Genomic DNA, 27,166 nt, shown 5'->3' with positions numbered 1-27,166 from the left:
TCCCAATTTTTCGCGACCCCAAAACATGTGCGTGTGATTCGCTTGTCCCCTCCCACACCTCTCACACTCACCTGCTACCCCCTGAAAGAACCCACTCATTCTCGCCCAAGTCATATGCACCCTGTGCACCACCTTAAACTGTATCAGGCTCATCCTTGTACAAGAGGAGGTCCCGTTTACCCTTGGCAGTGCCTCACTCCATACTCCCCAATTGATCTCCATTCCCAACTCCGCTTCCCATTTCTCCTTGATCTTCACCACCCGCTCGCCTCCCTGCTCCCCCAGCCACTTGTAAATTTGTAATATTTCTGACGCGTTAAATTCAGCATTCTATCACAGTGCAAAGCCAGTGGAGCTCAAATGAGCCTGATTGCTGTGGTAATGTGAAGTGTTCATTAGCTAACATCATGGATGCCTTGGCAACAGTGCTGCTTGCTATAACTTTAAATAGTGGGGAGACTCCACACTGTCGTACTGCTAAACTGATTGCAGACTAGCATCCTAAACCATCAATAAAGATTGGTCGGAGGGCAGCACGGTGGCCTAGTGGTTAGCACAACCGCCTCACGGCGCTGAGGTCCCAGGTTCGATCCCAGCTCTGGGTCACTGTCCGTGTGGAGTTTGCACGTTCTCCCCGTGTCTGTGTGGGTTTTGCCCCCACAACCCAAAAATGTGCAGAGTAGGTGGATTGGCCACGCTAAATTGCCCCTTAATTGGAAAAAATAATTGGCTAATCTAAATTTAAAAAAAAAAAAAATAAAGATTGGTCGGTATTCTCCGACTGTTGCGAATGTCTTTTCCCGCCGGCAGCGCACCACTGCAGTTTCCTGGCGGTGTGGGGTGGCTTCAATTGGAAATCCCACTGTGGGACATCAACACTGTTGTCATTTGACAAACAGTCATTCGATTCGAAACGTTAGCTCTTTTCTCTCCCTCCAGATGCTGCCAGACCTGCTGAGATTTTCCAACATCTGCAGTAATTTGCTTTTGAACACTGTGGTCATTCGTACATGTTAGCGGGGCTTGCTGCGCCCAAACTGGCTGCCTCGTTTCTTACGTGGCAAAATTGACTAAACGTCCAATGTATTTTGTTGGCTGTAAAGCATTTGGGGACATTCCGACGTCATGAAAGACGTTATTTCAATGCAAGTTCCTCCTTCTCGATCAATGTGAAAGAATCTTCATTGTGGACTAGACACAGTAGCCACATTGTTATGCATGCGCATACTGAAACCAAGGGAGGTGGTGGCACAGTGGTATTGTCACTAGTAATCCAGAGACCCAGGGTAATGCTCTGGGAACCTGAGTTCAAATCCCACTACGGCAGATAGTGAAATTTGAATTCAATAGCAAAAAACTGGAATTAAAAGTCTAATGATCGTGAAACCATTGTCGCAAAGGACATCTGGTCCACTAATGTCCTTTAGGGGAAGGAAATCCGTTGTCCTTACCTGGTCTGGCCTACATGTGACTCCATAGCAATGTGGTTAAAATGCCACTCAGCTCGAGGGGCATTAGGGACGGGCATCAAATGCTGGCCTTGCCTGTGATGCCCATGTCCCAGAAAGAATAAAGAAAGAAAAGCTTCCTTTCTCATTTTCTCCGGATAGTCAATTAATACTCAATCTGTTTGGGTGTGGGTTGGTGGTGTAGTGGTATTCGTACTGGACTAGCAGTCCAGAGACCTGGGGTAGGGACCCAGGTTTGAATCCCACCACAGCGAAATTTGAATTCAATGAAAAGAAAATCTAGCATTGAAAGTCGAATGATGACCATGATAATAAAAACCCACCTGGCTTACTAATGTCCTTTTGGGAAGGAAATCTGCCCCCCTTACCTGGTCTGGCCTACATGTGACTCCGAACGCACACAACAATGTGGTTCATTCTTAAATGCCCAAATGGCCCAGTAAAACGCGCAGTTCAAGGGCAATTAGGGATAGGCAATAAGTGCTTACCTTGCCAGTGACTGTCACATCCCTCAAAATACATTTTTTCAATGACCATGGGGGACCAGTCTGATTTCCGCTGGCTGGACATCTTTGAAATTTAACATTACAATATTACACATTGTACAGGATTGCGTTCGGATCATGAAGACCAGTGTGCCACCCTGCCCGTCGTCTCAACTATCTGCTAACTTTTTTTTCACCGGGTGGATTCTTTTACAGGGAACACCAGGAAAAGAAGGCATTGATGGATTGAAAGGACACCGCGGCGAGGCAGGAGAAATCGGGCCTAAAGGTTTCAAAGTAAGTCATTGTGGGCTAAGTCGTGAGGGGCTTGTGTTGAAACTCTGAACCACAGCTGTCCACTTCAGCCATGGTCAATGAATGCAGTGAAGCTTGGGGTGGATGTATAAATGGCATTTCAGGCTTGGAACATTGGGATGAATTGTCAATACTTCCAGTCCAGTCACATGATGCCAATGAATGGGGGCAATTGAATCATACTGACCAAGTTATGCCTTTCTTTACGACGTGCGAGAAGTTACTTGTGAATTACCTAATTAGGACCAAGATGAGGAGGAACTACTTCTCGCAGAGGGTGATGAATTTGTGGAACTCCCTGCCCTTTCGTGTGGTGGAATTTGACATTAATTGATTTCAAGGAGGAGATAGATATATTTCTGATATAAAAAATGGGTTAAAGGGATATGGGCAATATGTGGGAGGTGGATTTGAGACCAGGAAGGGATCAGCCATGATCTGATTGAATGGCAGAGCAGGTTCGAAGGGCCGAATTGCCTACTTCTGCTCCTAATTCCTATGTTCCTATGTTCCTCTGTACCTGAGCTCACTCTGCAGTAGTGAAACCTTTCATGCTTTTTTAAAAAAAAGACCCCCACAGGGCTGGAATTCCCTGGCCAATCCAAGACCAAGCCGAGATTCAATCCCAAAGTTCACCTAGCAACTACCGGGACCAGCCTCGGGAAGAGCAGCATTGTCTTCACGGGTACCTCAACTGTTTTTCATCTGGCATGCACTGATCTTAAAAAATGTCTGATGTTACAGGAATGGGCTGGCTCATGCAGAGGGTGATATGAATGGCTGGTGTACACATAGAGCCGGTGTACACAAAGAGACAGTGCACACAAAGACCCGATATACACAACGCGCTGGGTAAACACTTTGCGTACAATCTTTCATGTGTTTTACAGGGTGACAAAGGGGTGAAAGGCGCCTGTGGTATCGATGGAGAGAAGGGAAGTAAGGTAAGAAGCGGGCACGGAGATTTAATGGGTTAATTTATCTTTTGAGTTGGATAGAAACAAGGATTTAGCCTGAAGTTAAGAGGTGGAGGTGTGTGAACTGGTTAATATCATCATTGTAATTGTAATGGTTAAAATAGCATTGAGTGACCATGCAAAGCTCTCTGGCGGGTAGGTTCCAAACAATCAAAATGAATGAACTTCCTAGGTTTTTATTTTTCTTTCAATGTATCCCGATTGTTTTGCCCAAATCCTTTTTTATTAAGGGCAACAAATTGATTTCCACTTTCATTTGGTCGGATGGGAATCCCAGAATCCGCAGTGTTCTTCTCCAGAGAGACAGACAAGCGGGAGGCTTGGCTCTCCCAAATGTTCTGTTCTGCTGACAGCTGGGGGTGTGTGCAAGCTGTCAATCACAGCCTAGTAAGATCAAGCACTCTAGCTTCCAAACAGGGGTCTCACTCCGAAGAACCTCCTGACAGGGGTCTCTTTTCTGGGGGTCGGTATGGAGGGGGCGTCTCCTTACTTAGGGGATTTCTGGGCAGGGGTCCCTTTATTTATGGAACAAAGAGTGCGCGGGTATCGGACAACCATGGCACCGATTGGCACGGCCGTGGTGCGGCTGTGCCAATCGGTGCCATGGTTGTCCGGGACGGCACTTTGCGGCTGTTTTCACGAACGGTGAGAGCAGGTGTGTTTGCGTTTGTGAAAAAGGCTGTAAAGGCCTGGGAACTCGGCCCATCGGCCAGGGGAGAACCGCTGTTCCCCGTAAAAAACGGCGAGCAGCGATTCGTGTCGTAGGGCGGCCGTGGGGGGGGGGGGAGAATAGCGGGAGGTTGGGAAAAATGTCGGGAAGGCCCTCCCGCTATTTTCCGACCCGTCGTGGGCAGCGGAGAATCGCGCCCCATGGTTTCTGTGACTGTCCATCTTTATTAATCACTGCATCTAGTCCTTACATAACTAAAAACAGATCTTGGTCCTGTCTCTGGCAAGCCTGTGTTTGTTTCGCGTCGTCTTGTTTTTTAAATTCTTTTACGGGATGTGGGCATCGCCGGCTCGGCCAGCATTTATTGCCCATTCCTCGTTGCCTTTGCGAAGGTGGTGGTGAGCTGCCTTCCTGAATCACAGCTGTCCTTAAGGTGTAGGTACACCCACAGTGCTGTTAGGGAGGGAGTTCCAGGATTTTGACCCAGAGACAGTGAAGGAGCGGCGATATGTATCCAAGTCAGGATGGTGAGTGACTTGAAGGGGAACCTCCAGGTGGTGGGGTTCACAGTTATCTGCTGCCTTTGTCCTTTTGGATGGTAGTCGTCGTCGGTTCGGAGGTGCTGTCCAACAATTCTAAGATGCAGTGCATCTTTTTCTTGATATAAATTTAGTGTACCCAATTCATTTTTTCCGATTAAGGGGCAATTTGTTTAGCGTGGCCAATCCACCTACCCTGCACATCTTTGGGTTGTGGGGGCGAAACCCTTGCAAACACGGGGAGAATGTGCAAACTCCACACGGACAGTGACCCAGAGCCGGGATCGAACCTGGGACCTCGGCACCGTGAGGCGGCAGGGCGAACCCACTGTGATGCAGTTCATCTTGTCGTTGGTGCTCACGGTTGCTACTGTTCATCGGTGGTGGAGGGTTTGAATGTTTGTGGAAGGGATAGAAATCAAGCGGGTTGCTTTGTCCTGGATGGTGTTGAACTTCTTGAGCGTTGTTGGAGCTGCACTCGTCCACACAAATAGAGAGTATTCCATCACACTCCTGATTTGTGCCTTGTACATGGTGGACAGGCTTTGGGGGTCAGGAAGTGAGTTACTGGCCATGGGATTCCTAGCCTCTGACCTGCTCTGGTAGCCACAGTATTTATATGGCTGGTCCAGTTCAGTTTCTGATTAATAGTAACCCCCCCCAAGATGTTGATAATGGAGAATTCATCACTGGTATGATCATTGAATGTCATGGGGCGATGGTTTGATCCTCTTGTTGGAGATGATCATTGCCTGGCACTTGTATGACGTGAATGTAACTTGCCACTTGTCAGCCCAAGCCTGGATATTGTCCAGGTCTTGCTACATTTGGACATGGACTGCTTCATTATCTGAGGAGTCGCGAATGGTGCTGAACATTGTGCAGTCATCAGTGAACATCCCCACTTCTGACCTTATGTTGGAAGGGAGTCATTGATGAAGCAGCTGAAGATGGGTGGGCCGAGGGCACTACCCTGAGGAACCCCTACAGTGATGTCCTGGAGCTCAGATGATTTAACTCGAACCACCACAACCATCTTCCTTTGTGCCGGGTATGACTCCAACCAGCAGAGGGTTTTCTCCCTGATTCCCAATGATTACAGTTTTGCCAGGACTCCTTGATGCCATACTCAATCAAATGCTGCCTTGATGTCAAGGGCAGTCACTCTTACCTCACCTCTGGAATTCAGCTCTTTTGTCCATGTTTGAACCAAGGCTGTAATGAGGTCAGGAGCTAAGTGACCCTAGTGGAACACAAACTGAGCGTCTGTGAGCAGGTTATTGCTGAGTAAGTGCCGCTTGATACTACTGGGCTGGTTTAGCACACTAGGCTAAATCGCTGGCTTTGAAAGCAGACCAAGGCAGGCCAGCAGTGTGGGTTCAATTCCCGTACCAGCCTCCTCGAACAGGTGCCGGAATGTGGTGACTAGGGGCTTTTCACAGAAACTTTGTTGATGCCAACTTGTGACAATAAGCGATTTTCATTTACATTTTCTGTTGATGACCCCCTTCCATCACTTTGCTGACAGGTGGGCCAGTAATTGGCTGGGTTGGATTTGTCTGTTTCTTGTTACCTTACTTTGTGCATTTGTTTTCTGCAGGGTGACCCTGGCATTCCTGGGAGACTCGGATTCCCTGGCAGAAAGGGAGAACAGGTAACAAAATAACTGAAGCTGGGCTCAGATCCGGGCACCTTTGGGTGGTGCAGTGTTTTTAAGGGGGGGATGGAAGACAAGTTGTCATCTGGAATTCATGTTCACTAGTGAGCATCAACACGAGGATTGATATTACGAAGCCGATTAAAACTAAGGCTGGGCTTCAGGCACAAGTGGTGACATGGATGTAAAATCCGACATGAGTGATAAACCGAGAATGTCGCCACACCATTGACCTAATGGAGGTTGGGTTAGTAAATTAGCTGATGACACCAAGATTGGTGGAGGGCTGTTATAGGCTGCAAAGAGACATTGATAGGATGCAGAGCTGGACTGAAAAGTGGCAGGTGGAGTTTAACCCTGATAAGTGTGAGGTGATTCATTTTAGTCGGACAAATTTGAATGCGGATTACATGGTTAACGGCAGGGTTCTCAAGAATGTGGAGGAGCAGAGAGATCTCGGAGTTTATGTCCATAGATCTCTGAAAGTTGCTACGCAAGTGGATAGAGCCGTGAAGAAAGCCTATAGCATTTATTAACAGGGGGATTGAGTTTAAGAGCCGTTAGGTTATGCTGCAACTGTACAGGACCTTGGTTAGACCACCTTTGGAGTATTGTGTGCAGTTCTGGTCACCTCATTATGGGAAGCATTGCAAAGGAGATTTACCAGGATGCTGCCTGGATTGGAGGGTAGGTCTTATGAGGAAAGGTTATGGGAGCTGGGCTGTTCTCATTGGAGCGAAGAAGGATGAGAGGTGACTTAATTGAGGTGTATAAGATGATGAAAGGGATAGACAGAGTGGACATTCAGCGACTTTTTCCTCAGGTGGATGTAGCTGTTACAAGGGGGCATAACTATAAGGTTCATGGTGGAAGATATAGGAGGGATGTCCGAGGTAGGTTCTTTAATCAGAGAGTAGTTGGGGCATGGAACGCACTCCCAGCTATGGTAGTGGAGTCGGACACTTTAGGAACTTTCAAGCGATTATTGGATAGGCATATGGAGTGCTCTAGTATGATTGGGAGTAGGTTGATTTGATCTTAGTTTCAGACTAGTTCGGCACAACATTGTGGGCCGAAGGGCCTGTACTGTGCTGTACAGTTCTATGTTCTATGTTTAATGCAATCCCACCCAGGGAGATAGGGAGCCACATTTAAATGCATGAACATATAATTATAGTGCTACCCTGCTGTATCATTCCCCCCACATTGAGATTTTGATTGGCGAGGTTCACAACAGGTCTGGAGCAATGTAAACAAAGAGGAGAGACCACACAGGTAAGAGTACAGACCCCCGGCAGGGCCAAACATGCCTGGACAGTGCCCCCTGACAGTGCTCCTCGGAGCAGTGCCAAGGGGAAGCCCTCTGGGGAGCTCTGCGGGGGGGGCGAGATTTCCAGTGTCTGTGGGGTATGGTTCCCAACGTATGTGGTGATGGGATAGGCCTCCTCTTTTTTAAATCAGGATCAGGATGCCACGTCCAACCTCTGGAAACCCAACATTGCCACCTTTTTTTAGGCCCTGCTCCCCCCCCCCCCCCCCCCCCCCCCCCCAAGCGCCTCCAGGATTTGAAGTGCTGGACAATGTGGCACGACATGAACATAGATACAGCCTCTTCAAAAAAACTGCAGTTAGAAAGAATACTTGATAAAAAGAGGAAGCAGTTCAGGGTAAATAGGTCCCAGTAGAGCTATAGAAATAAACATAGGTAAGCCTTCCTTTGAAATTGCCTGGATCTGTCAATCAAGAGGTTTGTAAACAGCAATGGAGCACTAAATTGAATGTAAGCAATGCAATTCAAAGCTTTTAGGCTTCTTAAGTATGCACAGAACTTGAAAAAGTTAAATGGCAAAGAAAATGACTGTGCTAAAAGCACTTCAAAGTTTTCCACCACATTAAAGGGAAGACTTTCACCTTCTTATGGATCATTGATATTGACATGCTGGGAAAGAGGTTAAAGGTTTTATGGCCACAGAGAGAACACTTTCACTTTCTTCTTACAAATCATTGATAATGACATGTTGGGAGTTTCCAATACATCAGAGGGAAGGCATTGAACTGAAACTTGACATGCTGAAAGACATGTTAATGATTTTCAAGGCCCAACATGGGGAGACCTGCCACATAACCCCCACCCTGGGAAATACCCCCAACTTGAACCCCTCCAGCCCAGGCGCCCACCCCCAGCCTCAAACTCCCCTGAAGGGCCCCCTCAGCATCCTGGAGGCAAATTTTACGTGCCAGGTTGGCACTGCCAGGGGGTGGGACCTGAAGGGGGACTGGGGGGAGGGGAGAGCATTTGGCGAGCCCATAACAGCGTGTCGCTCACTTGGCGAGGGGTCCTTGCCAGCGATTAGGGGGAGGGGAGGCCTTGCTAGCGATTGTGGGGCGGGCTGCAGTATTATTCTGAGACTGTGGGGGGAGACGCTCTTTAAAAACGCCGCCCCCATCTCTGAGAAGTGGGACCTGCCAACAGGATTAGGCCGTGCCCCGCTCAAGTCCAGCATAAAACCCGATACTGTGAAAAAAAGTGTCAAAGTGCCATTGAATGGCACGTGAGCTTCGCTCCCGCGGGAAACAGTCCCAGTTCCCCACTGGTGGGAGCACTTAGACTTTAAACTGGAGAATTGTGCCCAGAGTGTTGGGCTACACACTGGATTGGGAAAATCAGGAAGCGCAGTGTTACTGAGGTCCGGTACTCTATACTGATGACAGTTTTGCCTTTCAGGGTGAATCCGGTGCCACTGGCCCCTCAGGTCTCTCTGGGAAAGAAGGGCTCATTGGACCCAAGGTATGAAACCAGCGGCAGGTCTTTGTGGAATAATGTCACAGGACAAAGACTTCCTGACACTTGACTTCACATGTGGCTCACCTCATTGATCTGCTCTGCTCTGTAATACAGGGTGACCGAGGGTTCGATGGGCTGCAGGGACAGAAAGGAGAACGAGGAGAGAAAGGAGAGCGGGTGAGTTAAAATCACCGATGCAAAGCGCGGATCCGTGCCCACTGCCTAACTAGAGGAAAGAGGAATTGAAACCGCGGACTGGGATTTCCCCACAGAGATGAGGAGCTGGAGTTGGAGGTGTTTTCAGGTCCCAAAGCCTCTTCCTGGGGGGAACTGATCAATTTTTTAATATTTTCACATGGTTGAGCCCTGAATTAGCAAGGAGGCAGGTTCCCTCCCAGTTAAGAGTGTCAGGTTGGGCCTTCGCAAAGCTGGAAGGCCAACCGGGGATCTTGCAGTTTCAGAGGAGCAGCAGAACATATAACTGTCTCAATAAAAAGGTGCCCGCTCGACCACTTTGTAAAAGCAACGAGTCATCAGCCAGGCTACCACAGCACTACAGGGTGGCCTAAGCTGCACCCCAAATCAGGGTGCTGGGTGCCCATTTCCTGGTTGTTAGTCTAATCCCACCCACCCCAACTCCTCACCCCCATTACCTCAGGAAAATGCCAGTCATTCTCCCGAATGACCCTCATATGGACTGACCTGGGGCGGATTCTCCGACCCTTCGCGCTGGAATCGCTCCCGGCGTGGGGGTAGAGAATAGCCGTTCACGCAGGAAATACTGCGGGCGGTGCTTCTGCGGAGCCGCCAGTCCCGTGCGCCCGGCCGACGCGGTGCCGGTCGGGGGCCGTTTGAACAGGCCCCAGCGGCGATTCTCCGCAGTCGACCGGCCGAACTCCCGCCGGTGTGGTTTACATGTGGTACCACCCGGCGGGAGCTGGGACCGGCGGCCGCGGTGGTGGTCCTGGTGGGGGGTATCTGACTCCGGGGGGGGGGGGGTCTCAGCAGTGGCCAGGCCCACGATTGGGGGCCACCGAATGCCGGGCCATGGTGATCTGGGGGGGACCTACCTTCCTCCGCGCGGGCCTGCTGTGTGGCTCCGCCATGTCGGCGGTACCCGCGCCGAGGTGAGCTGTGCGCATGCGTGGCGGCGGGGTCTGGCTAGCAGGGCCCCACCGGCAGCCAGAGCTGCAGGATTCACATCGGGACTCTGCTAGCCCCCTGGAAAATGGAATATCACCCCGGACCTTTGAGGAAAAAGTCCGGAGTGATTCTCGCGGGCGTAGTCCCCAGAAGGGAGAATCCTGCCCCTGATCTCTCCATGCATCATCTCTATTGATTAGCGCTACACTCCGTATGCTTCACCCGATGTCTGTGTATTTACATTGTGTATTTATCATCTGTCCTATGTTTTTCATGAATGGAACGATCTGCCTGGACTGTACGCAGAACAATACTGTTCACTGTACCTTGCTACACGTGACAATAAATCTAAATCTAATCGAACTCAGCATGGATCAAGGCTCTTAACAAGATTATTTGCCCACCTGCCTCGTGGGAACAGCCGGTCATTCCAGTCCGCAAACTGGCTTTGGCCAAATTGGCAGATGTTGGAAATAGGGACTGGCACGCCGGCCAACCTTGTAATCCTCAGTTCCCGTATTCGCTCATTCCCAATGTTAGCGGGACTTGAAAACATAACCCAGTTACTTTAACACTGGCACCTCCGTAAGTGGAAGCACTCCCCCAGTGCTGCACTGGCTATGCCAGCCTATGCACTCCTCCATTGCTGCACTGGCTGTGCCAGCCTGGACACTCCTCCATTGCTGCACTGGCTGTGCCAGCCTAGACACTCCCCCAGTGCTGCACTGGCTGTGTCAGTCTAGACACTCCTCCAGTGCTACACTGGCTGTGTCAGTCTAGACACTCCTCCAGTGCTGCACTGGCTATGTCAGTCTAGACACTCCCCCAGTGCTGCACTGGCTGTGCCAGCCTGGACACTCCTCCAGTGCTGCACTGGCTGTGTCAGTCTAGACACTCCCCCAGTGCTGCACTGGCTGTGCCAGCCTGGACACTCCTCCAGTGCTGCACTGGCTGTGCCAGTCTAGACCCTCCCCCAGTGCTGCACTGGCTGTGTCAGTTTAGACACTCCCCCAGTGCTGCACTGGCTGTGACAGTCTAGACACTCCCCCAGTGCTGCACTGGCTGTGCCAGCCTAGACCCTCCCCCAGTGCTGCACTGGCTGTGACAGTCTAGACACTCCCCTAGTGCTGCACTGGCTGTGACAGTCTAGACACTCCCCTAGTGCTGCACTGGCTGTGTCAGTCTGGACACTCTCCCAGTGCTGCACTGGCTGTGTCAGTCTGGACACTCCTCCAGTGCTGCACTGGCTGTGTCAGTTTAGACACTCCCCCAGTGCTGCACTGTCTATGTCAGTCTAGACACTCCTCCAGTGCTGCACTGGCTGTGTCAGTCTGGACACTCTCCCAGTGCTGCACTGGCTGTGTCAGTCTGGACACTCCTCCAGTGCTGCACTGGCTGTGTCAGTTTAGACACTCCCCCAGTGCTGCACTGTCTATGTCAGTCTAGACACTCCCCCCAGTGCTGCACTGGCTGTGTCAGTCTAGACACTCCTCCAGTGCTGCACTGGCTGTGTCAGTCTAGACACTCCTCCAGTGCTGCACTGGCTGTGTCAGTCTAGACACTCCCCCAGTGCTGCACTGTCTATGTCAGTCTATGATGTGGAGATGCCGGCGTTGGACTGGGGTGAGCACAGTAAGAAGTCTTACAACACCAGGTTAAAGTCCAACAGGTTTGTTTCAAACACGAGCTTTCGGAGCACGGCTCCTTCTTCAGGTCCTGAAGAAGGAGCCGTGCTCCGAAAGCTCGTGTTTGAAACAAACCTGTTGGACTTTAACCTGGTGTAGTAAGACTTCTTACTATGTCAGTCTAGACACTCCCCCAGTGCTGCACTGGCTGTGTCAGTCTAGACACTCCCCCAGTGCTGCACTGGTTGTGTCAGCCTATGCACTCCCCAATACTGCACTGTGCTTCCTAGTTACCGGGCAGCATGGTAGCATTGTGGATAGCACAATTGCTTCACAGCTCCAGCGTCCCAGGTTCGATTCCCGGCTTGGGTCACTGTCTGTGGGGAGTCTGCACATCCTCCCCGTGTGTGCGTGGGTTTCCTCCGGGTGCTCCGGTTTCCTCCCACAGTCCAAAGATGTGCAGGTTAGGTGGATTGGCCATGATAAATTGCCCTTAGTGTCCAAAATTGCCCGTAGTGTTGGGTGGGGTTACTGGGTCATGGGGATAGGGTGGAGGTGTGGACCTTGGGTAGGGTGCTCTTTCCAAGAGCCCGTGCAGACTCGATGGACCGAATGGTCTCCTTCTGCACTGTAAATTCTATATGTATATCTATATCTAATTTAACTGTATACCTTAAAGAAGTGGAGTCTGATGGAAAAATGAGCAAAATGAAATGCTCCAAGTAATGTTCTCAGATACTATGATACGCATTTGATCATTGTGTACAGCTGCTGGTCTAAGTTCATGGGACTGATTTTTATTTGTAGTTGGAATGACTCCTAGGGGTGTAGAAAATGAGGGAATGCGGTATGCCTATTTTCCTGAGGCATCAGCTAACCAGGATCTGGATGGTGAGGATTCACCTTCAAAGTCGGGTTGCCACCTCTGATTAGACACATTCCTCGAGGCCATGTGACCTCCTGCGCCCCAACCACTTCGCCGGCATCATTGTTCAACCAACCTGTCCTTCTAGGCTGTCGCAACAGCGGCTAAAGCAAAGAGTTACTCAATTGAATGATTCTTGAGTCTCGGTCTAACAGCCCGTCTCCATAACTAATCGGTGAAAGTGTCCGCAGGAATTTTCCTAAAGGTTTTCCTCCTGTCCATTGCTCCCAGCGCTGTGCTGGCGATTAACCTTCAAGTCCTTGACTTCTCCTGGAGAGTTGGCAACCGTACCCATTGCGGTCACACTCACTGTCACTACTCTTTCTCTTTTCAGGGCTTTCCTGGTGTCACTGGTCCCCCAGGCCTGCGAGGAAGCGATGGGGCGTCTGGTCCACCTGGACCTCTGGGCTCAGCGGGTCAAAGGGGACCTGAAGGAATTCAGGGTCAAAAGGTAAGGAATTATTCTTGCTCTGTCTGCCGCACGTTTTGGTTTGTCGGCTGTTTGTCGCTTGCTGTCAGCAATTCATTTCTTGATTCGATCATGGAAATGTGTATCAAGCAATATTGGGTGACCCCCCCCCCCCCCCACCTCCTGTTCTATGAATGAATTAAGGATGTGTTGGCTAGCTAAAAGATCAAGATGACAGATAAAACATTTCATAGATGCTAAAACATTGAATATATTCAAGAGGCGGCTGGAGATAGCACTCGGGGAGAATGGGATCAAAGGCTATGGGGAGAAAGCAGGATGAGGCTATTGAGTTGGATGATCAGCCATGATCGTGATGAATGGCGGAGCAGGCTCGAAGGGCCAAAAGGCCTCCTCCTGCTCCTATCTTCTATGTATCTACAATGTCTGTAGTTCTCAATTCTCTGCTAAAGTTACAGCTGATTTCATTTTCCCACCTTCCGAAATTTGCCCTGCGTTTCACGGGGGGGGATTTACCGACCGACCCCGCCGAGTGTTTTTCAGCGCCGGAGGTGGCCCGCCAGCGGGTCTTTCTGATTTCCCGTTGACTGCACCCCCTGCCGTCACCGGGACATCCCGCCGGAGTGAACAGCCGGTAAATTCCGGCCAGGATCTTTTTGGGAGACGTGTCAGACTTGGAGATCTGAATGGTGCAGTTCTTTAATCACAGCCCAGTCCACGAGCGAAACCGCTCACTGCAATACAGATTTCCACTTCATTACCCACCCTCTGGTTTTCATTATTTCAAACTAGCCGAACTCCAGCAATTGGAGGCAGTGGAAACTATTGAAAATGAAAATCGCTTATTGTCACGAGTAGGCTTCAATGAAGTTACTGTGAAAAGCCCCTAGTCGCCACATTCCGGCGCCTGTCCGGGGAGGCTGGTACAGGAATCGAACCGTGCTGCTGGCCTGCTTTGTCTGCTTTAAAAGCCAGCGGTTTAGCTGAGTGAGCTAAACCAGCCCCTATTCATCCGGTGGTTAGTTTAAACCTGACCAATTAAAACGGATCGCATCTTCGCGATGGCCTTTTGCGATATGGTTGGCAACACTCAGTGGTTCTGAGATCGTCTCTGTTGCTAGTTGCTGGTGCGATTGGGTTATTGTGGTCCAAATCATGGAGGCCGAATGTTGTAATGGTGTTCCTGTTTGCGTTCAAATCTAGGGTGAAAGAGGTCCTCCTGGTGAGAGCGTCCCAGGTCCCAGAGGAATTCCAGGAGTCTCTGGGGAGAGAGGAGATCCAGTAAGTGCCGGAACAATCAGCACATAGCTGAAAGTTCCAGAATATCGGAACGTGCGATTACTTTACACACCATACAGCTCAATGCTCACTGTCAAACAGCAGAAGTAAAAAAGAAAGGGAAATTAGCAAAGCAAGAGAGGCAAAGAAAAATGCGTGTATTAACACAAGATGGAAAATAAAATTAAGGAACGAGAATCTCTGATTGTAATATAAAATCACAATGTAATAGTGATAACATTCGCACCTGTTTTGTTGGATGCAGTTGCAACAAGTCACAAGTTTAACGGAACAAAGTAATCTGTTTGAAATAAAAACAGAAAATGCTGGGTAGACTCAGCAGGTCTGGCAGCATCTGTGGAGAGAGAAAGAGTTAACGTTTCGAGACCACATGGAGAGTCCCATGGACTCGAAACGTTAACTTGTGATTCTCTCTCCTCAGATTCTGCCAGACCTGCTGGATTTATCCAGCATTTTCTGTCTTTAATTCAGATTTCCAGCATCCACAGTATTTTGCTTCTATTGAAGTAGTCCATTTGATTGGCAGCCCATTCACAAGTCTAACCGCCCACTCTCCCCCACTGGCTGCTGTAGATACTGTCCACAGGTTGCAACACAAGAACTCGAAGAGGTTTCTCCCACAGCACCTCCCAAACCTGTACCACAAGTGCACATGCTGGGCGGGATAACTCCGGCTTCCCGGCCGCGTATTTCTTGATGGCGGGAGGCAGCGCGGCGTTCGCTGGCCACGAGATTCTCTACCCTCGCCGCTGTCAATGGAAATTCCCATTGAAGCGGGAAACGTAGGGGGGGTGTGGGGCATGGAGTGCGTCACTGGCGGGACTAGAGAATCCCGCTGCCAGCGAACGGGAGGAGAATTCCGGCCATTGTCCTTATTCTTTTCGATGATGGGGTACCACCCGTGATTTGACAGGTTTTGATTTTTAGTCATTTACCGGGCGTGAGCGCCGCTGGCTGGGCCAAAATCTGTTGCCCATCCCGAATTGCCCTTCTGAAGGCCGGTGGTAAGACGCTGCCTTCTGGAACGGCCGCAGTCCATGTGGTGTAGGTACACCCAGTGTGCTGTTAGGAATGTAGTCCCACGATTTTGAGCCAGTGACAGTGAAGGAATGGCGATATGCTCCCGAGTCAGGACGGGAAACTTGGAGGGGAACTTGCAGATGTTGGTGTTCCCATGCATCCAGTGCCCTTGTCCTTCTAGGTGGCACAGGTCGCAGGTTTGGAAGGTGTTGTCGATGAAACCTTGGCCTTGTCGCTTGGAGTTCCGCTAAATCAAATGCAATACTGCGTTAGAAATATATCAATCATTTCTTGGGTTGGGTCAATATCCAGGAAGTCCTGCCTAATAGCATTGTTACTACATGGATTGCAACAGCTCAGGAATCAGGTTCATCTCAGCCTTTTTTAACAGTAACCAGACTTGGACAATAAAATGTCGACCTTGCCAATGACATCTCCACTAGGGGGATGAATTATTTAAAAATAGTGAGTGTACTTGAGTCAATTATCGGGTGAAGGATTGTTAGAAAGGATGGAGAAGAGACATTGGAGGCCTTCCTGAGGGAGCTGAGTTTTGCTGTAACGTCATTGTTACGTTGCGCTTGTCCAGCCTTGAGACAGTTTCCTTTGTTTTGCCGTGACCAGTCCGGATTGTTGTGAGATGCGGTTTTCAGCCAGGCAAGGCCAACAATGTGTGCGGGCTCGCTGCGCCTTGAGTGGGAGAATGTATTTCCCTTTGTATGACACACATTCCAGGTGGTGTCTTGCCCACAAATTGCCACCGTGCACAGAACAGGGTTGCCAATGCTGATTGGAGGCATCATCGTCGCATGCCCCCATCCAATGCGGCAATCCTCGCCCCCGCCCGCCTTCCCACAAGCAATCGCAAAGGCAAATGAACTCAAATGGAGGATTCACGGCTGTCAATTATGTACCCGAGGCACCCCCTCCCCTCCCCGGGTTGAGCTGCCGTTCCCGGGACTTCGCCTCATTGCGGTGCTGTGCCCGGATGGGCTGCGGAGCTGTCACCCAATCTGACTGGCCGACAGCTCTTCAAGACGGGACCTCCTTACACGTGAGGATGGAAGCCCCGCCCGCTACCCCGCTCATCAGAGTGTGGAATGTCAACGGGCCTGTCAGGTAAACGGCTGACTCTCCAGATACAGGCGCTCGTTATCCTGAAAATCCAGGCCAAAGACTTGCAGGGTCATGTGCAAAGAACAAGGGGATGCCACTGATTGGGTATCTCTTTCCAAGAGCCAGCAAAGGGGACGATGGGCCGAAAGGCCCCCTTTTATGATGTAAGGTGCTGCAATATTTCTTAATTACCACATCTTGATTAGAAATCCCACCCAAAGTTAGGACATGTTCTGTAGAAACTTTGTTTTTTTGATTAAGTTTCCTTGGTGTTGCTTTTATTTCGCTGGTACCGCGTTCTATGTTTTATCCTCACTGGCTCACCTTGGCTTTTACTGGCTGTGTAACCTTTTTTTTTGTTTTCTGCGGTTAAGGGTGAGATGGGTCTCGATGGTCCAAAAGGAGATCAGGGAAATCCAGGAATGACGGTAGGTAATGATTTTTTTTGGTTGGGATTATGATTTTATTGGACAATATCCTAAAACACTCAGATTGCTTTGACATACTGCAGTAAGTCTATAAGACCATAAGACATAGGAGCAGAATTAAGCCACTCGGCCCATCGATTCTACTCCGCCATTCAATCCCGTGCCAGCCTCCCCGGACAGGCGCCGGAATGTGGCGACTTGGGGATTTTCACAGTAACTTCATTGAAGCCTACTCGTGACAATAAGCGATTTTCATTTCATTTCATGGCTGATATGTTTCTCATCCCCATTCTCCTGCCTTCTCCCCGTAACCCCTGATCCCCTTATTAATCAAGAACATATCTATCGCTGTCTTAAAGACACTCAGTGATTTGGCCTCCACAGCCTTCTGCGGCAAAGAGTTCCACAAATTCACCACCCTCTGGCTGAAGAAATTCCTCCTCGTCTTTGTTTTAAAGGATCGTCCCTTTAATAGAGATTGTGCCCTCTGCTTCTAGTTTTTCCTACTAGCGGAAACATTCTCTCCACGCCCACTCTATGCAGGCCTCGCAGTGTCCTGTAAGTTTCAATACACCCCCAGTCATCCTTCTAAACTCCCAACGAGTACCGACCCAGAGTTCTCAACCGCTCCTGGTACGGCAAGCTCTTCATCAGGGATGATTCGATGTTCTGCAGGCTTTCTAATTAGTGGTGTAAGTTTCTTGTTCAGATTTAGTAAAACTATTCTTGATGGTGTCCAAGTGTGAATGGCAGGTTAGCTGCCAGCCGGGCACGTGTTCTGGGATTAAAATAGAGGGTTTTAAAAATCAAATCAAACCGGCAGACAAGCATGAATCAGAACTGAGGTGAAACAGTCTCGGTCTGAAGTGCATTGTGTCGAAGAGCTAATTCCAGAATGACACACAACTTCAAAGCGCCCAGGAATACTGCAGGATGGGGCCAGCCAGCCTGAGAGCAAGGAAGCTATTTGCAATAATCGGTCTGATTAGCGGATGACTGCAGACTTCGGATGTGCGCTGCCCCGAGGAAGGGTCAGCCTGTGACAGTCCAGTAAACAGCAACATTAATTCTGTTCCCTTCACTCCCCGTTCTTCCTGACAGGAGGATCAAATCCGTGTGTACGTGCGGCAGGAGATGAGCGAGCACTGCGGTGAGTGCCTAGCTTTTCAATTAAAGTGAGAAAGGCAGAGCTGAGAAGCTGACCTAAACGCTGCAACATCCACTTAAGGAGTCTGGTGGGCAGATAAAGAAGACCAAATCCTTTCATATTACCCTGAAGTAAATTTAACCAGTGCGCGTTTGTTATGTGCATCAAAGAATAAAACCGTATCCTTGCCTAACCAGAACATCTAATAATGGCAGTAACGTACCCTCGTCCTCTCATCCCTCATGGGACTCATTTCATATATGTCCGAATGTAGAGAAATCGAGCTGGTACGCAATGCAGCAGAACAGAACCAAGACTGTTGGATGGGTGTGTGAAGAAGAAGGGAATAGATGGATGAGCTGGTTGGGTGAGATCCCACAGGGTTGTTTGGGTGGAACATTACCACCAGCAGCAATCAGCAGAACCAAATTGCTGAATCCCTGGCTATCGACACCCTCGAGGGTTACCATTGACCAGAAACTGAACTGGGCCAGCCATATTAATACAGTGGCTACAAGAGCAGGTCAGAGGCTGGGAATCCTACAGCGATTAACTCACCACCTGACCCCCCCCCCCCTCCCCCCCCCCTCCCCCCCCCTCCCCCCCCCCCCCCTCCCCCCCCCCTCCCCCGCTAAAGCCTGTTCGCCACCTGCAAGGCACTTGTCATGAGTGTAATGGAATATTCTCCACTTGCCTGGATGAGTGCAGCTCCAACAACACTCAAGAAGCTCGACACATCCAGGACAGAGCAGCCCCGCTTGATTGGCACCCCATTCACAATTATCCAGTCACTCCATCACCAGTGCACAGTTGCAGCCGTGTGTACCATCTATAAGATGCACTACAGCAACTCACCAAGGTTCCATCGGCAACACCTTCCAAACCCACGACTGCTACCATCTAGGAGAACAAGGGCAGCATATACCCGGGAACCCCACCACCTGGAGGTTCCCCTCCAAGTCACTCACCATCCTGACCTGGAAACATTTCGCTGTTCATTCACTGTCACTGGGTCAAGATCCTGGAACTACCTCCCTGACAGCACTGTGGATGTACCTACATCCTATGGACAGCAGTGTTTTAAGAAGGCAGCTCACCACTGCCTTCTCGAGGGCAATTAGGGATGGGCCTAGCCAGCGAAACTCACGTCCCCCCACCCCAACCGTGGGAATTGCAGGGTCACCCGCCACGCATGCATGAGTGTGACCGGCCCCCTCCACCGACCCCCCAGGCCGCCCCACCAGAGACCCCCACCAAATACCCCCATGTGTGCCCTGTCCTTTTATATGGGTTGTGTAATGCCCCCTTGTGGTAGTGTCACCTCTGGGTGTCCTGATTACCCATTGGTTGTGCCCTGTTGTAATGACCCATTGGCTGTATGTCTGTGTGTCATGATAACTCTGGTGCTCCCTCTAGTGGTTACTTAGTTGTAGTGTATTTACATTAACCCCTTGTTATTTACAGTGATGCATATCACCACAGGGGTGGGAATGGGAGGCAGAGCAAATGGATGCGAAGGAATCTGAATTGTCATTCTAAAATAAGCATATCTCAGTTCACAGACATGGATAGCATTGTTTTTTGTTTCTTATGCTAAGTTCAGCCAAATGGAAAATCCTCTGAGCTAACTCTCTCATTCTCTCATTCTCTCCCCCCACCCCTCCCTGCCACCCTAGCCTGCGGAGGTGAGTTACAGCAGCCATTATTCTTCCTCTTTTGGCCCTTTTCGTGTGATCAGGCGACAATAACAACTTACATTTATGTAGCATCTTTAACGCAGCAAAATCAAGGATGCTCAAGAGTCCAGAATTGGAGGAGCGCAGATATCTTGGAGGGTTGTGGGTTCGGAGGAGATTACAGAGATGGGGAGAGGGCTGAGGCCACGGAGGGATTTGTAAACCAGGATGAGAATTTTGAAACCAAGGGCATCGCTTGATCGGGAGCCAGTGTAGGTCAGTGAGCGCGGGGGTGACAGGTGAATGGGGTTGCATGTGAGTTCAGATACGGGCTGCATGCAGAGCTTTGGATGACCTCGAGTATGCGGAGGGTAGAATTTGGGAGACCAGCTCAGAGTGTGTTGCAATAGTCACGTCTCGAGGTAACAAAGGCGAGAATGAGGGTTTCCGAGCTGAACCTGGAGCGCAGTTGGGGCTGTGTTATGAAGGTGGAAATCGGCAGTCTTATTGATGGCCATGAGGTCAGAACAGAGGGACGCATGTGGTAACTCAGTACGATGTTGGCCATATGGGGCCTGCCATCTGGTTAAAGATGCGGGGGCGGGGTGGGGGGTGGCAGCTATTCTGAAACCTCCATTCTAAAAACTGGTTGGGGAAAGCGTGAACTCAAAATAATGAAGAAAAGTCAAGGAGAGCGGTAAGAAACCTTATTTTGTCATCCCAAACCCTTGATGCGCACTGCTGCCCATGATGGGATATCTGGGGTCTGAAACACTGAAACCTACAACCTTGTCCTTGAAGATGCTCAGGGCGATGATAAATCAACATGAGCCGAAGAATAAAGGTGGGATTGCAATTGGATCACGTCTTGGGTGGAGGTGGGGAGTGAATCAGTAGTCTAGCGCCATGTGTAATGCCAAAGCAGGAAGGCCGAGGTTCAACCTCTGGACCGTGTAGGGTTCTCTATGTCTTCATCTCTGAGCCAAGGAGTAGATAAAACAACCTCTTTGTTCTCAGTCAGTGAAGCAGTGACTGTCCCAGCTATTGTCCTGAGTAGGCCTAGTTAAATAAAGGGGCAGCGAATCACCCAGGCAGGGCCCTCACCGCCCTCTGCTGTAATGCCTGGATGTTGGTTGTGGACAGCATTGATTTATTCAGTCCCAATTCCCTCCTCAGTCCCTATATTCTGTTGACTCAGTGGAGGTTTTGCTTTCTCTTGCACCTCAGGGTTTAACAGGCCAATGTAAAAGACCTCATCATGTAAATCCACTGTTAACCCATTACTGCGTGAACAACAGTGGTCCAACAGGGCAGTGCCAAAGCAAACTAAAACCCCTGGTGCCGAAGCAGCTCACAGAATAATCATATGGGGGAGATTCCCGAGGTATCCATGAAATCGTATCAAACTCTTGAGAAGGAAACAACAGGAGACAAAGGCAGCACGGTAGCATGGTGGTTAGCATAAATGCTTCACAGCTCCAGGGTCCCAGGTTCGATTCCCGGCTGGGCCACTGTCTGTGCGGAGTCTGCACGTCCTCCCCGTGTGTGCGTGGGTTTCCTCCGGGTGCTCCGGTTTCTTCCCACAGTCCAAAGATGTGCGGGTTAGGTGGATTGGCCATGCTAAATTGCCCGTAGTGTCCTAAAACAAAAGTAAGGTTAAGGGGGGGTGGTTGTTGGGTTACGGGTATAGGGTGGATACATGGGTTTGAGTAGGGTGATCATTGCTCGGCACAACATCGAGGGCCGAAGGGCCTGTTCTGTGCTGTACTGTTCTATGTTCTAAATAGGGACTAAGACCCTCAGGAATAGGAGCAGGAGTCAGTTTTACATCCCTCTCAAGCCTCCGCTGCCATTCACCAAGATCATTGCTCAATTTCTACCTCAACTCCACTTTCGCAGATATCTTGATTCCCTGAGCACCCAAAGATCTCGGCCTTGAACATACTCAGTGACTGAGCCCTGTGGGGTAGGGACCTCCAGAAATTCACAACCCACTGATTGAAAGACGTTCTACCTCATCTCAGCCCACAAAGGCCGACCCATTTACCCGGAGGCTATGCTCTGGACTCTCCAGCCCAAGGAAGAAAAATAAAACACTCTCTTGTCTTTCCAGCCGGAGAGCACAGACGTTTATTCAGAAATAGATCAGGACATTGGGATAATTGGACTGTCTGATCCTGCGGCACAGCTAATCTGCTTTGCACTGAACAGCACTTGTCTTCCACATCAAATGTCATTTTATTTGTGTCCCATCATCTCTGATGTCGTCATCTCTGCATCAACTTGGGTGCATAGACGCAGTCCCGGAGTTAGGTTTGCCTGATCGCTGGGATTCTGATTCGAGATTTGGTCAACTTGGAAGGAAGGGGGTCTCAGTCGGGTACAGGGCAATGCCAACCTGTGTGACCTCAACCCTGAACCAGTTTTTAAGGAAACTTAAGACTGGCAATTAATGTCCCTTGAGAGTGAAATTGAGGCAGTGCTCCAAAAAAAAAATGGTTAAGTCAACCTCAGAATGATTGTACGGAAAAGCCTCTCTGGGTCAGAATCCTGGAGCTCCCTCCCTAACAGCACTGTGGGTGTACCTACGGCACGTGGACTGCAGCGGCTCAAGAAAGCGGCTCATCACCACCTTCACAAGGGCAATTAGGGATGGGCAATAAATGTGGCCTAGCCATGGACGCCCACATCCCGTGAAAGATAAGAAAACCCTTCATTGGCTCTGCCACATCTTACATCATCAGAAAATACAGAGTGGGATAAGGCCATTCGGCCCATCAGGAGTACACCATCGAGAGCCCAAGTCTGATTACTCCTCCCTCCCACACATCTCTTGATCACCTACCATAGAGAACATTGATGCAGTCCCCTTGACCTCCCTTGGAAAAAAATCAATAAAAGTTGTGTTCTGATGTATCTCCATATCATTAGTATCCCTTTCCAACCATATCAATCAAGTTTTGAAGGTGGCAATTGATCTTCATAGGGCATTTTGAGATTTTGTTCCACTTATTAGCTACAAGGGAGTTTTTCTCAAGGTTTGTGAATCTGGTACACCAGTTGTATAATATATCTCAGCACATGCATGGGTTACTGACCTATAGCGTGGTGTGGCCCCATTAAGACTTAAGGGGTATTAAAGTCAATCTATTTGTGTTTTGTGTAATGTGTATCCATGGTAATGTATTGTTTACCCATTGTTTAATGTGTCTTCACTTTATAATTCAATAGTAAGTGTCGTAACCCTGAAAATGTTCATTTGTCTTTTGAGATGCATCAACTTTGGATTGAGAACAAGTGCTGAATAAATTATGCACATACGCTGCACCCAAAATATTTATCGGGATGCTTTCGTCAATGATCCTTATGCTTCAACATGTTATAAACCCCTTAACTTCATTAGCCAGTTGGAAATTGCCAAAGGTGTTCATGATCATAAGCACATAGCGACAAGAGGAGGGCATTCAGCCCCTTAACCTGTTCTGCCATTCAATGAGATCAAGGCTGATCCATATCTTAACTTGCTCCACCTACCTTGGCACCTTTAATCCTCTAGTCTAGTAAAAAATGGTCAATGTCAGATTTATAATTTTTTTTTTTTTTTTAAATAATTTTTATTGAGAAATTTTGATTTTATACAACATTGACACACCTTAGTAAAATACCGAAAATAACAATAATATTAACAATCATATACATTCGCCCCATCCCCATGAACAACCCAGCATTTTAACAACAACGCAAATTAGCACACTATAAAGTTACAGAATAAACACTACAATAATGCAACCCCCCCCCCCCCCCCCCCCCCCGGGTTGCTGCTGCTATTGACCCAGTTACCTATCTCTGAGCCAGGAAATCCAGAAAAGGCTGCCATCGTTTCAGATTTATAATTATTGATTGATTTATCTGTTGTTTTATGTTGGAGAGAGTTCCACAGTTCTGCCAAATGAAAAGGATTCTCCTAGCTTCTGTCCTCAATGTGCAGGCTCTGATTTTAAGGTCATTCTCCCTTATCTGCAGAGTATCATTCAGCCCCTCATTGGATTTACTCTCGCTAGTCTCTGGAGTGGGACTTGAACCCATGGCCTTCTGCCTCTGAGTCAAGAGTGTGGCTTGCAACCACTGGTTAGGCCCAAACCAGCAATCCAAGAATTGATGATCTCTCAAACCTTTATCAGATCTCCACACATACAAAGCCTTTTAGAGCTATGGGCAACATCTCCTGTTGTTTTTTTTTTCTGATGAATTTTGGCCAACAATTCCACTTGCACTTGTGTCTATCCAAAGTCTGATCCGATTATGAACATTTAGTAAATGGTTAAGACCACATTATCTGGTGTATGAGTCGCAGTGGCTAAATTGTGCTCCAATAGTTGATTGAACACCTTGACTTCACCAATGTGCTGGATTTCAAAGCATTTAAATTACCACTGCCACCTCTCGGGTGTTTCCAGATGATTAGCTCCTCTCCATTTTTTTTTTCTTGGGCAAGGTGGCAGAGGGGGGAGGGCAAAATGTTTCCTCAAAGGGAAAACCAACGTCCGAAGTCAACTCAGCTCTAATTTCCCATCTCCCCCGCCGACGGTTCAGTCCTGAAGCAGGACTGACGAAAACATTTGCAAACATCAGCAGGCCGGTCTCATTTTAGGGAGCAGTGCACCACATAATGGAGCTCCCATCAACTGGAAAAGAGTTCAATGTGGGACCTTTGGATTTTACAAACCCATGGTGAAGAGATTGAGGCCCACACACCAAGGTTAGGAAATGAAAGAGTGGACAATTGTCTATTGATTACAGCGGTAAAGAGAATACTGAGGGAGATTAAGGGGTCCACCGTTTTGAGGTCAAAGGAAGGAGAAAGAAAGATGAGTTTTGCTTTATAGTCCTGCTGTTTATTCATTGAATATTTATTCCCCCAGCTGCCATGGTGAGATTTCAACCCATGACCCCAGAGCGTCAGCCTGTGCCTCTGGATCACGAGCCCAGTGACATTGGTGGCACAGCAGTTAGCACTGCTGCCTCACAGCGCCAGGGGCCCGGGTTCAATTCCGGCCTCGGGTGACTGTCTGTGTGGAGTCTGCACGTTCTCCCCGTCTCTGCGTGGGTTTCCTCCGGGTGCTCCGGTTTCCTCACACAGTCCAAAGATGTGCAGGTTAGGTGGATTGGCTGTGCTAAATTGTCCCTTAGTGTCCAAAAGGTTAGGTGAAGTTATGGGGATAGGGTGGGGGCTGAGGGCCTAGATGGGATGCTTTTTCGGTTAGGTGGATTGGCCATGCTAAATTGCCCCTTAATGTCCAAAAGTTTGGGTTCGGTTATTGTGTTAGGGATACGGTAGAGGAGTGGGCTTAATTAGGGTGCTCTTTCCAAGGGCCAGTGCAGACTTGATGGGCCGAATGGCTTTCTTCTGCACTCTAGGGATTCTATGATAAACTCAGCTAATTGTCTGGCTTCTCTGAGCTACTTTTCAGAATTCTAATTGCACTCTCTTTTCCGACCTGCTTCAGACACTAATTTTAAAATACTTCAGCGTCTCCATCCCCCACACTGGTTGCTGACTAACTCCACATTGTTGACAACCTTCCTGTGGCTGTACCTGGATACGATGTTGCGTCATACTTTCTGGGCTTTGGGATCAAATCTGCTTGCTGTGTTCTCCAGAGCAACTATTCAACAGGTTCAACAACTGATTGGCACTTGTGGTATCAACCAACTCATTTGAGTTGATTGACGAGTTGGACATTGGACACATGAAAGTTTCAACAAAAGCTGAGTTTAAAATAAATGTCCTGCTGCTCAGACACCTGATGGTACGGTCAGTGTGGGTGCTTTTAGTGAATTGATTCTCTCTTATTCACAGTATTTGATGGATTTTAAGTACACTTACTTTAAGAAGTTGCTCCGATAAGGACCACACCACACTTTTGTGCATCGCTGATTGCCTTTTGTAGATTGATCAATAACTGACTAAACCCATGAGAGGAACACTACTTCAGACAGAACAACCTTTTGAACTTCCTCAACAACTTCACCAACAACTACTTGCACTTATCTAGCACCTTTCATGTTGTAAAATGTTCCAAGGTGGTTCACAGGATGAAGAACACAATTTGATAGCAAGCCACATGTGTCAGGCGAGGTTAGGAAAGCTTTATTCATTCCGTAGATGTGGGCCCCACTGGCTGGGCCAGCATTTGCTACCCATCTATGAGTCAAGGGTCAACCATATGTAGGTCAGACCAGTTAAGGATGGCAGATTTCCTTCTCTAAAGGGACATTACGGCAATCAACATTGTGCAACCTCCTGTGCCTGCCCGGGCCATGTACCCTGCACATCCTAGCCCTTCCCCGCTTCCTCCTTGTTGGACAAGGCGCACCGTTCATCCTCCTCCTCCAGCTCGTCACCTCTCCGCGGCACGATGTTGTGGAGGGCGTAGCAAGCCACCACTAAGTGGGAGACTCTCCTAGCACTATGCTGGAACGTCCCTCCAGAGCAGTCCAGACACCTAAACCGCACCTTCAGGATGGCGAAGCACCCCTCAATCTGGTTGGTGCATGGCATTGTTGTAGCGGGTCTTGGCATCGGCCTGTGGCACTTATCTGGCATCTGGCGCCCTCGAGTGGGCGTTCCCCTTGAGCGTGCTGCGTGAAGCCTGCCAGGGCGTGGCAACTGGTTGTGGAGGGAGGGGTTGGTGGTGTGGGGGTTGGCAGCACCCATATGGCCGATGTCACTGTGCGTAACCACTGGCCACGGTGCACGGTCAATGGGGTGTGCAGCAAGATGGCTGCCTTGTAGGCTACAGCAGTGGTGGTCCGTGCCTGGACACCCCATTCACAGAGGGTCACCTCACCCCTACCTCACGGCTCACCCCCTGGCCACCCCCCCTCCCCCCCCCCCCGCTACTCCCCCCATCCTCCCCGGCCTTGGCAGATGCCCCCTTGAGCCAGCCATGCCAGCGACAGGACCACCAGCCCAAGGTCGCGCCTCTGGGAACATCTCTGGGAGGGAGGCAGAAAACTGGAAATTATAGGCCAGTCAACCTGATGTCTGTCGTGGGGAAGATGTTAGAAATGATCATTAAGGGAGGCTATAGCTGAGCTCCTAAACAAGCTCGGTGTGATTGGGAAGAGTCATCCTGGTTTCCTGAAAGGAAAATAATATTGAACCAATTTACTGGAGTTCTTTGAAGGAGTAACATGTACTGTAGATAAAGGGGAGCCTATAAATGTACTGTATTTGGATTTCAAGGAAGGTTTTGATAACATGACACATCAAAGGTTATTGCAAAAAATAGAAGTTCATGGTGTAGGGGGTAACACATTACAAATGACACAAAGATAGGTAGGAAAGTATGTTGTGAAGAACGACTGCAGAATGCCAAGGTGCAAAGGGATCTAGGTGTTATAGTGCATGAGTCACAACACGTTGGTATGCATGTGCGGCATGTAATCAAGAAGGC

At 49.2% G+C, this 27,166-nt stretch overlaps 1 protein-coding gene across 1 annotated transcript in view; it reads left to right on the top strand.

Annotated features, from left to right (window-relative positions):
* The window catches only part of col7a1 (collagen, type VII, alpha 1), a 408,534-nt gene that overhangs the window by 358,031 nt on the left and 23,337 nt on the right, over window positions 1-27,166 (top strand). The window contains exons 110-119 of the mRNA XM_038812016.1: window positions 2,171-2,251; window positions 3,160-3,213; window positions 6,056-6,109; window positions 8,838-8,900; window positions 9,012-9,074; window positions 12,925-13,041; window positions 14,224-14,301; window positions 16,830-16,883; window positions 17,985-18,033; window positions 19,707-19,715. Coding sequence (XP_038667944.1) covers window positions 2,171-2,251; window positions 3,160-3,213; window positions 6,056-6,109; window positions 8,838-8,900; window positions 9,012-9,074; window positions 12,925-13,041; window positions 14,224-14,301; window positions 16,830-16,883; window positions 17,985-18,033; window positions 19,707-19,715 — 622 coding nt within the window. The remainder of the gene's footprint in view (window positions 1-2,170; window positions 2,252-3,159; window positions 3,214-6,055; window positions 6,110-8,837; window positions 8,901-9,011; window positions 9,075-12,924; window positions 13,042-14,223; window positions 14,302-16,829; window positions 16,884-17,984; window positions 18,034-19,706; window positions 19,716-27,166) is intronic.

Source organism: Scyliorhinus canicula, chromosome 11 (genome assembly GCF_902713615.1).
Source record: "Scyliorhinus canicula chromosome 11, sScyCan1.1, whole genome shotgun sequence".
Classification (NCBI taxonomy): Eukaryota; Metazoa; Chordata; class Chondrichthyes; order Carcharhiniformes; family Scyliorhinidae; genus Scyliorhinus; species Scyliorhinus canicula.
The sequence above is the reverse complement of the archived record's forward strand: the minus strand, read 5'-3'. Positions and strand labels throughout refer to the sequence as shown.